This window comes from Myodes glareolus, chromosome 5 (genome assembly GCF_982192425.1).
Source record: "Myodes glareolus chromosome 5, mMyoGla1.1, whole genome shotgun sequence".
In the NCBI taxonomy this organism is placed as follows: domain Eukaryota; kingdom Metazoa; phylum Chordata; class Mammalia; order Rodentia; family Cricetidae; genus Myodes; species Myodes glareolus.
This window is the reverse complement of record NC_142030.1, coordinates 92,193,551-92,206,853: the sequence shown is the minus strand read 5'-3', so window position 1 is coordinate 92,206,853 and position 13,303 is coordinate 92,193,551. Positions and strand designations below refer to the sequence as shown.

At 39.8% G+C, this 13,303-nt stretch overlaps 1 protein-coding gene across 2 annotated transcripts in view; it reads left to right on the top strand.

The window, feature by feature from the left end:
- Nucleotides 1–13,303, top strand: part of Nucks1 (nuclear casein kinase and cyclin dependent kinase substrate 1) — a 28,346-nt gene that overhangs the window by 8,671 nt on the left and 6,372 nt on the right. The window contains exons 2-6 of one of the 2 annotated variants that reach the window (XM_085688276.2): nucleotides 2,585–2,634; nucleotides 5,615–5,720; nucleotides 8,143–8,198; nucleotides 12,355–12,507; nucleotides 13,090–13,236. In XM_085688276.2, the coding sequence (XP_085544402.1) occupies nucleotides 2,585–2,634; nucleotides 5,615–5,720; nucleotides 8,143–8,198; nucleotides 12,355–12,507; nucleotides 13,090–13,236 (512 nt within the window). Of the gene's footprint in view, nucleotides 1–2,584; nucleotides 2,635–5,614; nucleotides 5,721–8,142; nucleotides 8,199–12,354; nucleotides 12,508–13,086; nucleotides 13,237–13,303 lie in introns of both variants that reach the window. The other variant, XM_085688275.2, reaches the window with a different exon arrangement.

The window sequence follows — 13,303 nt, the reverse complement described above, 5'->3', positions numbered from 1 at the left end:
TATATCATTGAAATTTGAACATTTCTGGGGTTTCTTTTTTTCCCCCAAGCATTCTTGTCTTGCACATTTTTTCTGTATTCCTCCTGTTTTACAGTTGAAAAACATGGTCAGTGAGGGGGAATCCCTTACTCGAGGACATAGAACTAGTTTGTGGCAGAGCTCTGATTCAGTTTAGTTCAGTCATCTGAACTATCTTGAATTGTGTTGTATTTGCTTACGTTTCTGGTAGTTATTGTTCAACTGGAGAGTTAGTTCCACTTGGCATTTAAATAACAATTTGAGTCTAGGGCTCTCTGCAGCCCAGTCCACCTCAGACTCTTGACCTTCCTGCCTTCGCTTCTTAAGGGCTGAGATGACGGGTGTATGCCACCATTTCTGGCTGTAGTAGGATTTTGACAAGACTTTTGTTTTGGCTAGGAATAAATAGAAGATTGCATGACCTTGTACTTTAGTAATCCTCCTCTTAAATGTTAGGTTTCAGCTTGCTTTGACAAGAACAAGTTCATTAAAAATGTACTTTAGCCCTAGTACAACAAGCATCCAAGTACACTTCTCAAGTTCCTTATAGAATGCTGTATATGACCTGTGCACATTCCCCTACATAAGTCAAAGTCAACTCCAGATTTTATAGTTTTTCATAGAACAAAGCAGAAGACAGAGTTCCATTTGTTAGGTATGATGGTACCCATCTGTAATTGGAACAGGGGCAGCAGAAGGAGTCTGAGTTTGAAGTCAGCTTTTGTTGCATAGTGACAATTCTGTCTCAAAACAAAATGCAGACACCCAAGTTAGGCACCCTCACAACCATCTAACTCCATTTCCTGGGATTCTGAGAACTGTTCTCCCTGGGTACCAGAGCACATATAGTATGCGTACACATACATTTTTAATCCCTTTTTTATTGAGATTTATTTATTTATTATGTATAGTGTTCTGCCTGCGTATACATCTGCACACCAGAAGAGGGTACCAGATCTCATTATAGATGGTTGTGAGCCCCCATGTGGTTACTAGGATTGAACTCAGGTACTCTGGAAGAGCAGCCAGTGTTCCTATCCTCTGAGCCATTCTCCAGCCCCAGCTTTTTTTAAGCATCTTTGACTATAGTTAAAAAAAAATCTTCTAAGGCTTAATCTTATCATTTCTTATCATAATTTGGGAACATTATGACATAACTATATCTTAAAAACTGGAGCTGGAGAGATGGATCAGAGGTTAAGAGACTGCTCTTCCAGAGGTCATGAGTTAATTTCCAGCAACCACATGGTGGCTTACAACCATCTACAATGGGATTTGGTGCCCTCTTCTGGCGTTCAGGCAAACATGCAGGCAGAGCACTGTATATATAATAAATAAAATAATTTTTTTTAAAAAAAGATCTTTTTTGCGCCAGGCAGTAGTAGCACACTCCTTTAATCCCAGCACTCGGGGGCAGAGAGGAGTGGAGTTTGAGGCCAGCCTAGTCTACAGAGAGAGTTCCAGGACTGACAGGCCCCAGAGCTACAGAGAAATCCTGTCTTGGGGATGGGAGGGGGGGGACAACACTTTTTCCTAACAATAATTTTGTTTTATCAAGTATAAATATTGTGCATATAACAGTAAAAATAAAACACGTGCACACCGCCCCCAAAAAAGGGGGATATGACTTTAATCCCGGCATTTAGGAGGCAGGAGCAGGTGGATCTCTGAATTATAGGCCAGCTTGGTCTACAGGGTGAGTTCTAGGACAACCAGGACTACATGATGAAACTGGGTCTCAAAAACCAAGAATTAAAAATAGCAGCCAGGCGTGGTGTCAAATACCTTTAACCCTAGTGTTGGGAAAGCAGAGGCAAGAGAATCTCTTGAATTAGAGGGCAGCCTTGTCTATGTAAGCAAGTTCCAGAACAACCAGGGCTGTAGCTGTATAATACGGGGGGGGGGGGGGGGGGCTAAAATAACTTTTCTCTCACACCAGCCACTCCCCAAAATAGCTGCACACAGACTTAACATTTGTTTTTAACTAGCTTTTGTAACTTAAATTAACTGATTTCTATTCATCTGTGTGCTGTCCCGAGGCTCGCTTACCTCATGAATGTACATACTGCTTCTCTGCATCTTTTGGTGACTCCTCACACTCCTTCTACTCAGCGTCCTCCTAGTCTGCTTCTCCTGCCCAATCTCTTCAGTGAGAGTAATATTTACAGTGTACAAAGATTGTTTCCGCAGCAGTGTGTAATAGATGGATATGGAATGTCTGTGTGTAATGAATACGTGTGGTGAATGGCCCTGGTTTCCTGTTCTGTTCTTGGGGAAGTAGGAAATATAAAGCTGGGAAGAACAGTGTTTAAGCTGTCACTGAGGTGAGTGGTAGAAGTTTGAGTTGGTTTTGTCTGTTTGTTTGGGTTTCTGTTATTATTGTTGTTTTGAGACAGGGTCTCACAGAGTTTGCCTGACTTCAAATTCATATAGCTCTGCCTGCCTTTCTCTCCCAAGAACTGGAATCCGTGGCCTGAGAACTACTGTTTGTAAAACTAAAATGTGTATTCTGATGTCTTAGAAGCCATACTTTTTTTTAATTACCTGTATTTGTCTTTTTCTGCAGAAATAGAAAGGTCGTTGATTACTCACAGTTTCAGGAATCAGATGATGCAGGTATGTTTGTATTTCTACAGTCTTGCTGTACTGACCGAACTGTCAGCTTATGTGCTTTCTGTCATGCTTTTAAAGGTCTCTTATTTAAAAGTACCCAGTGATTTGTGTCAAAGAAAGCAATGTGAACTTGCCCCTTTTCTTTGAGATAAGGTCTGTTACCTAGGTTGTCCTTGACCTCAAATGCACTTGCCTCACAATTGTAGGGTTGCAGGTGTGTGCCTCTGTGCCTGGCGCTTAGCTTTTTCTGTAAATCATTGAAATAAACACCTGATTTTTTTTCTTATCTGGTTTTAGAATCCAAAGGTTAAATTCCAGTAATTTGCAGTGTTTATTTATGTAAAATGCCCACTGCTAGCTAAGCCCAGTAGTGTGAGCAGATAGTCCAGCTATTCAGGAACCTGAGACAGAGCACATGAGCCCAGAAATTCCAGACCAACTGTGATTCTGCAAGACCCTGATTCAAAAACAAGAAAATTGTGCTATTGTTGCAGTTATTATCACAGTAAAATCTGTGCCTAAGGAAGTTATGCTGTTTGTATAATGAAGTAAGATGGGTCTTTTTATTATCTTATTTTACTTGAATATTTTATTATTTTATGTTTTGAGTGTTTGCCTGTGTTTGCGCCTGTGCACCAACTGTGTGCCATCCTTTGGAGGACATAAGAGGGCATCAGATCCTGAAACTGGACTTTCTGCCGTTGTGAGCTGCTGTGTGGGTGCTGGGAATTGAACCCTGGTTGTCTGGAAAACCAACCAGTGGCTGTAATTACTGAATCACTAATTTTACTTTATAAAGATAGTGTACCCTTTAGGAAGGCTTGGAAGATATGTAGAGGAATGAAAAACTTATGTATATATTATATATAACTTATGTTTATATATAATATATAAGTATATAACATATAACTTATATTTATAAATATATATGAAATTCTATCTCTGAAGTAATATAAAAATCAATTGCTACATGCCAGGAACTGTTCTAAATGTTTGTGTTTATTTAATAGGTTGGTTTTTGGAGGAATACTGTTAGGAATCTCTTGTTTCATTTTACAGCTAAGGAAACTGAAGCATAGTTGATACTTATGTCCCGTAGTTGACATGTAGCTGTTTTGACCTTTTTCTTTTGGATTTTCATCTTTTTAAAATGTAGTTAAGGAACAGCAATATGATTCAGCAGACAAAGGCCCTGCTGACAACTTGATTTGATCTCTGCAAATGGTGGAAGGAGAGAACCAATTCCTGCAAGTTGTCCTGTCTTGTACATGCACAACCTGGCAGGCATGCCCACACACACAATAAATGTTTGGTGTTTTTTTGTTTTGTTTTGTTTTGTTTTGTTCTTTTAATGTGGTAGAGGGGTCATTTTTGATTTTTTTTCAAGAAAGGGTTTCTCTGTGTAGTCTTGGCTGTTCTAGAATTCACTCTATAGACCAGGCTCACTTCAAACTCACAGAGATCTGTCTGCCTCTGCTTCCTGAGTGCTGCGATTAAAGGCATGTAGGCATAGGCATGCTTGATGTTTTTTTAATTTTTAAGAAGTAGAAGATAGTACACTAGTTAAAAATATATACTGCTGTTGCAGAGGACCTGCGTTCAGTTCTCAACATCCATTAGCTCATGTGCACATAACCACATACAGCCTACACAAACACATAATTAAAATAAATATTGCTGATAATGGTTTAGGATATTCTGCTAAGGAATTCATAATGAATCCAGCAACTTAGGAATTACTGAAGTCCCAAACGACTAAAGTTTTAAGTATCCAGAGTGTATTATATATTTGTTATTTCAGTTTAAGAATAATTTGCTTGATCACGATATTATGTTATGATTGTAGATTTTATGTTTTTTTAAGATGTTTATAATAAAACTATTACTATAATTTCAAGTAAATATGAATATGAAACCTGGGGAAATCATAACTAAATGGAAATGGTATTAAATGATAAGCTATGGTGTAACTGTATAAGGTGTGTATATAAGAACTAGATAATAATATGTGAAATGGGATTAAAATAGTTAGAACTGGGGAGAAATATTAAAGTTCTTTTATTTTCAGTTGTGTGTGTGATATGTATGTACGAGTGTGGGCACAAAGGGAGAGCAGGAGAAAACTTGGGAGTGAGTCCTCTCTTGCCATGGCTTTCAGGTATCGAAATCGGGTTTCAGGCTTACGCAGCCAAGTGCTTTTAAGTATTGAGCCATTTTGCTGGCCCTCTTTTAATTAATTGTTTTTGTGGTACTGGAGAGATAGATCTCAGCCTGCTACATGTTAGATAATAAATATTTCTAGCCTCAATTTTTTAAAATTTACTTATTTACTTTGGTTTTTCGGGACAGGATTTCTCTGCACCTTTGTAGCCTGTTCTGGAACTTGCCCTGTAGACCAGGCTAGCTTTGAACACACAGTCACAGAGATCTACCTGCCTCTGCCTCCCAAGTGCTGAGATTAAAGGGGGTGTGCTATTACCACTTGGCAAAGCCCCATATATATATTTTGAGACAAGGTTTTTCTGTAGCTTTGATACCTGTCCTGGAACTAGCTCTTGTAAACCAGGCTGGTTTTGAACTCACAGAGATCCGCCTGCCTCTGCCTCCCAAGTGCTGGGACTAAAGGCATGCACCACTACCGCCCGAAAGCCCCGATTTTTTTAAGAGTACTTTTTGTTTGTTTGAGTGTTTTGCTTCATGTACATCCTGTGTACCACATGCATGCCTGGTGTTTGTAGAGGCCAGAAGAGGGCAGTAGATCCTCTGGAACTAGAGTTGTGGGGCCCTATATGGGTGCTGGGAGTCAAACCAGTATGTGCTCTTAACCACTGAGCCATCTCTCCAACTCCCCTTCTACCTTTAATTAAAAAACCCATGAGGGAAATTGGGTTTCATTTATTTAAATGGCATGAGGAGTAATGTGTGATTTCAGCATGTAAACATCATAATCTAATTAACCAAATTTGAAAAATTGCTTGTTTAGATGAAGATTATGGAAGAGATTCAGGCCCTCCTGCTAAGAAAATTCGGTCATCTCCTCGTGAAGCTAAAAATAAAAGGCGATCTGGAAAGAATTCACAAGAAGACAGGTAGGAGGCATCATTGTTTTTATCTTCCTAGTTACAGAGTCAGAGCTCCAAAATAAAGGCAATCTATGAGTTCTAACTGGGTGAAGCTTCTATATGCAGTCTGTGTTTCCTGTCGTGTAGGTCGTGCTACTATGCTTGCGGGTCAGCCTCTTCTCCAGAAGCTACTTGGTCTGAACTTTACAGGAAGTGATTTCCATCCAAGAATCTTTTGTTATCTGAAGTTGGTATGGACACTTCATTGTGGTTCAATAGCAGAACCATAACTAAACCTTGTGGAATTCTAAACTTTGAACCCTGTTGAATTTTATTCTCAATGAGTCTTTATTGTTCAAGTAATCATTTTAGATACTTTACCTCTTCTTTTAATTTTTTTATTGTTTTCTTTTTCTTGTTGTGGTGCTAAGAACGGATCCAGGACCTTACTTGTGCTGACCAAGCATTCTGCAACTGAGCTATTCATCTCCAAACTTTTCCCCTTAGTTTTACAAATGTGTTCACATAAATTGCAATTTAACCGTAACATAACTACATTGAGAAAGGGATGATAGAATTTTTCTCCTGGTTTTCAAAGTGAACACACACATTTCCTAGTATATAACTTTAAGACATGATGGTGATGAAGGAGAAGAAAGACTATTAGTGTCAGGCTGTGTTGTGCTTTCTGTCCATTGTCAATTCTCATAACACTTCTATCAGCTTGAGGGGTTCAGTGAATGGAGCAGGAGGTTAACGAGTAAATTGACCAGCAGGTTTTGAAACCATACTTGGTTTCAAACTCCACTTTTAACCATCAGTCTAAGACTCTTGGAGGCTGGAGAAATGGTTAAGAGCACTGGCTGTTCTAGAGTACCTACGGTCCATTCCCAGCATCCACATAACAGCTCATCATTGTGTGTAATCCTAGATTCAGGGGATCCAGTGACATCTTCTGGTCTTGATGGGCACCAGGCACACATTTGGTGCACAAACAAGTGCAGACAAAGTACCCATACACATGAGATAATAATTTTAAAAGAAAATAAAGACTCTTAGGATATTAAACTCGCCAGGCAGTGGTGGTACACGCCTTTAATTCCAGCACTTGGGAGGCAGAGACAGGAGGTGGATCTCAGCCTGGAGTGGGTTCCAGGATAGGCTGTAAAGCTACACAAAGAAACCCTGTCTGAAAAAAGAATATTAATGTTAATAATATAAATGTATTCATTTACCAAATAGTTTTTGTTTGTTTATATACCTAATTTCTAATGTTTTTAGTAGAGAATTTCTGAGATGTGGTTTTGAGAAAATAATTCAGTATTATGCCTTTAAGAGACAGTTCTTCTCAAGTTAGAGTATCTCTCTCTCTCTCTCTCTCTCTCTCTCTCTCTCTCAAATCATATTCATTTACAGATCTCCTTAAATGTGAACCATTTGTGATTTGTTTATATTATCTTATTCGTGTCTGTATCTGGCCTAAAGTTTTTCTTTGTTTTTTGGTCAGGGATGGGCAGGATCTCAAGAGCGTAGCTCAGGCTAGCCTTTAGGTTGAGCCTATAACACAGTGTCTTGTTGGGTTTTCTATTCATTTGTACTTAAGAATTGAGTTTTGGGGGCCTGGAGAGATGGCATACTGGTTAAGAGCACTGAATACTCTTCCCGAGTACCTGGGTTCAATTCCCCGCACCCACATGGCAACTCATAACTGTCTATAACTCAATAGACGGGGGAGCTGACACCCATGGCAAAATACCAGTGTACATAAAATAGAAATAAATGAAAAAAATTAAAAATTGAGCTTTTCCCTGACTTTGCTCATTGAAATAGCCTGCGAAAAATCATATACTTGATCATAAGTTAGATTTATAAACATTCCTTCATTGTTTTTTGTTTCTGAATTTTGTTTGTTGTGGCCCTGGGAATGATTAGACTGGGAGCCTTGCTGGACCTTTGGGCTTTTTGTTTGTTCAAGATACTTAGTCCCTTTCCTGTTGAGTCTTGGGACTCAGTTTATTTTTCCATGAAGAGTACAATCACACATATTCACTAGCATCCCTGAAGGTAAGAGAATAATGAAGCCGTTTCATTCCTTAGCATCTGCGTTTGAACTTCTTTGGTTTTTTGAGACAAGATTTCTCTGTGTAACAAGCTGTGGGTATTCTAGAACTCACCCTGTAGATGATGCTGGCCATGAACTCGCAGAGATCCTCCTGCATCTGCCAACCAAGTGCTGGGATCAAAGGTGTGTACCACTACACCCAGCTTAGGGTCCTGTCTTCAGTTCAGGCAGACCTAAAACTATGTAGCCTAGGATGGGTTGGAACTGATGGATGTCAGTCCTCTTGTCTGAACAGCCTTACTACTAGAATTAAGAGTGTAGCCACTCTGCCCATCGATCTTTGATCTAAGTCTTAACAAATTTTTTCTTTTTGTTTTTTCCTTACAGTGAAGACTCAGAAGAAAAAGATGTGAAGACCAAGAAGGATGATTCTCACTCAGCAGGTAAAGTATGTTCACTGCAGTAGAAATAATTTATATACTCTTCGTTTATGAAGAAGTTTTGGGGGCCAGGCTGTGGTGGCGCATGCCTTTAATCCCATCAATTGGGAAGTAGAGGCAGGCGGATCTCTGTGAGTTCAAGTACTGGAATTATAAGACCATTTCTATCTTCACCCTTCACCCAGGTAAACATTACTCTCCATCTTTACGGACTTTTTTTTGTTTGTTGTTTTTTAAGAATCTACAGGTTATTTTCATGCAAAATTGAGGTTACAACCTTTTTATTTTGCTGGCTGTCGAGATGACACCGTGGCTAAGAGCACTAGCTGCTCTTCCCAGGGGACCGGGGTTCAGTTCCCAGCACCTACATGGTGCTTCACATCTGTCCATGACTCCAGTTCCAGGAAACCTGACACCCTTATCCATACATGTAGGCAAAACACCAATTCACATAAAACATAAAATGCAAACTATCTTTAAAAATGTTTTACTTAGTTGTTTGAAACAGGGTTTCACTATGTGACAGTGGCTGTTCTTGAATTCATTATATAGACCAAGCTGGCCTCAAACTCCTAAGAGATACAACTGCCTCTGTTTCTTCAATGCTGGGATTAAAGATGTGTGCCCAGCTGCTGTGCAATTTTTATAGAAATAAATTGCAGCAAATTAAGTAAATGCCATTTGAAATAATAGCCATAGAAAAATATTTTATAAAATTTTTTTAAATATTTATTTATTATGTATACAATATTCTGTCTGTGTGTATGTCTGCAGGCCAGACCTCATTACAGATGGTTGTGAGCCACCATGTGGTTGCTGGAAATTGAACTCAGAACCTTTGGAAGAGAAGGCAATGCTCTTAACCACTGAGCCATCTCTCCAGCCCCCTGTAAAATTTTTTAATTAAAAGAATTATTATGAACCAAGTATAGTGGAAAATGCCTTTGATACCAGCATCCCGGATGCTGAGACAGGAGAATTGCTGTGAAGTACAAAGCCAGCCAGGTGTTGCATAAGGAGATCCTGTCAAAAAAGTTATAGAAAAAGACGAGAGATGGCTCAGCAGTTATATAGTGTGCTGGCTGCTTTTACAGAGAACCTGAGTTCCATTCCCAGCAACTTAACGCTGGTGGTTTACAGCTTTCTATATTCCTTATTGCTTCTGGCTACTTTAATTTTAACCAGTATGCCCCTCCTTTGTCTTCTTGGATGTCCCTTTTCATGACTGCTGTTGAACAAAAGTATAAAAGGTAGACAACAGTCTGCTAAATTAACTCTGTTGACATGTTTTGCCTTCCCTACTACTTAAATTCTACTATCTCGTGACCCAAAGATAATGTAATGTGCTTTGGCATTCATTTGCTCCGTGAGCCCTAATTTAATTTTCTTTATTAGGATTTTTAATACTTCCAAGATGCATGATTCTGTACTTGTATTAAGCACAACTCTTGCCAACTCGGTTTAGTTTAGGCTCTGCCATAGTCAACTTTATTCTCTAATTGTCTCTAGATGAGATCTGGCACTAGAAATAGTAAATATTGACCACGAAGGGGAGAGCCTTACAAGGTCCCAGCCATAGTTGAGGAACCCTTTGACAGTTAATAGTTACTAGAAATTGGCCACTGGGAGCTTGTCCATGGTCTATTAGAAAGCCTCACACCCATTCATATATTTTATGTATGAATTGCACTTACTGGTCTTACTGATTTATTAACAAATGCACACCATGAAATTAGGACAGATATGTGTTGGGAGTGAACCAGGGGAGGTAGAGTTGAGTAGTAGGGAATAGATGGTACCAAATGCATTGCATGTATATTTCTATTCCCAAAGAATAAATAAAAGGTGCTATGTTTTGGGGTTTTTAGTTTTTAGCATTTTTAGACAGGTTTTTTTGTGTAGCCTTGGCTGTCAAGTGCTACCACTACCTGGACTCTTTTTTTTTTTTCCCCCCCAGAAGAAAAAAAATGGGCCATGCAAGGCTTCAGGGACTGTTTTAGAAGTATGACAGCTAGGGGCTGGAGAGATGGCTCAGTGATTAAGAGCATTGCCTGCTCTTCCAAAGGTCCCGAGTTCAGTTCCCAGCAACCACATGGTGGCTCACAACCATCTGTAATGAGGTCTGGTGCCCTCTTCTGACCTGCAGACATACACACAGACAGAATATTGTATACATAATAAATAAATAAATAAATATTTTTTTTTTAGAGAAGGAAGTATGACAGCTAAACCTTTAGGGAAGCCTAAAAGTTCAGTAAAGAGCTATAAGTAGAGACCGTCAAAATCAACCTTAGTCTAGAGCTGGTGGGCTAGCAACTTGGCCTTTAATTACCTGACTGAATTACTATTGATGAAACAATTCATTTATTGTAGTATATGAGAGTAATTTTTATAAGCTTGGCCTTGGATCTTTAGCTAGCTCATCTAAATATACTTCTAAAAATTTTCCCCTGTCTGTCTCTAAATTGGAAAGGTCACCCAATCCATTGTAAGGAGGAATAATTTAGCATTGTTTTTTATGTGTTTATCTTAGGATAGAGATAATTGGAAGGCCTCCTTACTGCTTCTATTTTAAAATATTTTTTTTTCTCACTTTGTCTTCTAAAATCAGTAAACATAGGTTGGCATATAACTGCTAATTTTAGGATTAAACAGTTATAAATTTAAGTGTTCATAGTTTAATTCAACTGTGTAGTTTTAAAAAACTACATGCCTATGCCAGGCATGATGATAGAAGCCTGCAGGTCTCTGTAATTTTGAGGCCACCCAGGGCTTTATATATCACAAGTACATTTATTTTATTTTAAAGTTTATTTTTAACATTAGCACTCTATATTTTGCAGGATTATTTTCTTTTTAACTCCTTTATTGATTCTTTGAGGTTTCACATCATGCATCCCAATTCCTTTTACCCGGTTCCTCTATATCCTCCTCTCATCCCTGCAATGCCCCCCAATGAAAAAATAAAACAACAGCAAACCCCTTTGCTTCTCTTTCCTGCCTCGCCCACATATTCTCATTTGTCCTGGTTGCATTGGGGGGTCTCAATCTGTATATAGTATAGCCTTTGGTCTGTTACAGGAGGAGGCCACTTGTTGGTTCCCAGCTGCTCAGCCCCGAAATAATCACACAGAAACTATATTACTTAAAACACTGCTTGGCCTATTAGCTCTAGATTCTTATTGGCTAGCTCTTACATATTAATTTAACCCATTTTCATTAATCTGTGTATTGCCATGAGGCTGTGGCTTACTGGGAAAAGTTCTGCGTCTATCTCCGGTAGGGCTATATGGCTTCTCTCTCTGACTCTGCCTCCTTTCTCCCAGCATTCAGTTTAGTTTTCCCTGCCTACCTAAGTTCTGCCCTATCAACAGGCCAAGGCAGTTACTTTATTAGCCCCAAGTGGTATTCACAGCATACAGAGGGGAATCCCACATCATTTGTCCTTTCAGCTTTACTAGCCAATGCTCATTGCAATGAGTCACTGGTCTGGTTCAAGGTGGTTTCTGATACACTGGCATCATTGGGTTCTCACCAGAACTTCTCTTAGACTTCCTATGGCTGCACCAACAGATCCTGTGGGTATTCTGCAGGACCAGTCCCTTCACTTATTTCAGCAGGTCCGAGGGTGGGGGGGAGTAGATATTAGGGTGGGCCAACCCAAGGCCCAGCTGTGGGCCTGGGTGGTAGCTGAGCTGGTCAATCCAGGTCACTGGGGCCACTAGTCTCAGGCGAGGGGACCACAGTCTACTCCCCTTTATCTATACCCTCAGAGTCAGTTCACCCTTATAAGGGTGCAGTCATCTCTCCTGGGTGCAGGGGCCAGCTCTCCTAGGGTCAGTGAAGGGCTGAGCTGACTCAGCATGGCCCTTTTATTTCATCTCCAGTGTTTCCCAAGGCTCACTGAGGTGACACAGACACAGTTCCTAGCTGTACAGACCCAAACATGGTCCTCAGTAGCAACTTGGGACCGGACGACATCTGCCTCTGGGTGGAAGCAGTGGCAAATGCTGGGATTAAAGGCGTGTGCCACCACCTGGCTACTTTAAGGAATTTTTTAAGGATAGGTTTTATTCCTTCTGAATGAAGTTAAGCTGCTCCTCTGTAAGCAGATGTGAAATTTTTTGATTGTTGTATCACAGTAACTTTTATATTGCAGATGACAGTGAAGATGAAAAAGATGATCATAAAAATGTACGCCAGCAACGACAGGCAGCATCTAAAGCAGCTTCTAAACAGCGAGAGATGCTCTTGGAAGATGTTGGCAGTGAGGAAGAGCCAGAAGATGACGATGAAACACCTTTCCAGGAGAGTATGTACAGTTACCCACTGTTCTTTAGTCATTTGTCTAGGCAGTCTCTCCTATGCAAAGCCCCATGTTGACCTCAGTTGTGTAGCTGAGAGTGACCTTGAACTGCTTACTGATCTGCCTGTACTACCCCTCCTAGTTTTATGGAGAAGTGAGGCTCTAACTCAGGGCTTTGTGCATGGGCAAGTACTCAGTCGATTGAGCTTCATCTCCAATTCCAGTCCTTATTTGCAATTGTAGATTATTTTGGTATTTTCTGAGATACTAAATGTTTGCATTCAGTCCCTTGTATCAGGCAGATGCAACCTGTGCAGATAGAACTGTACAGCCGGGTGTGATGGAACATACCTTTATTCCCAGTAAATCTATCCAATCCTGAATTTCAAAAGGAGTTTTTTTTCTACTCTAAGATATTTGTGTCCATACCATACTTATCCATTCTCCAGTGGCCAGGGGCAGCTCCAGCCAAGTTGGTATTGTAATTCCTTGTTGAACCCAGTCTTTCTCAGCACTCTTTCCCTTTGTTCACTTGGAAGGATGTGTGCATTTAAGTTGGACGTTGAAATTCTTCTTTCCTCTCAGAAGATTCTGGCAGCGATGAAGATTTCCTAATGGAAGACGATGACGATAGTGATTATGGCAGTTCTAAAAAGAAAAACAAAAAGATGGTTAAGAAGTCCAAACCTGAGAGAAAAGAAAAGAAAATGCCGAAACCTAGACTAAAGGCTACAGGTGAGGCCCATGAAAGTCGAAACACATTTCTGCCTTTAAAATTTTTAAGGACTAAACTTTCTCAACA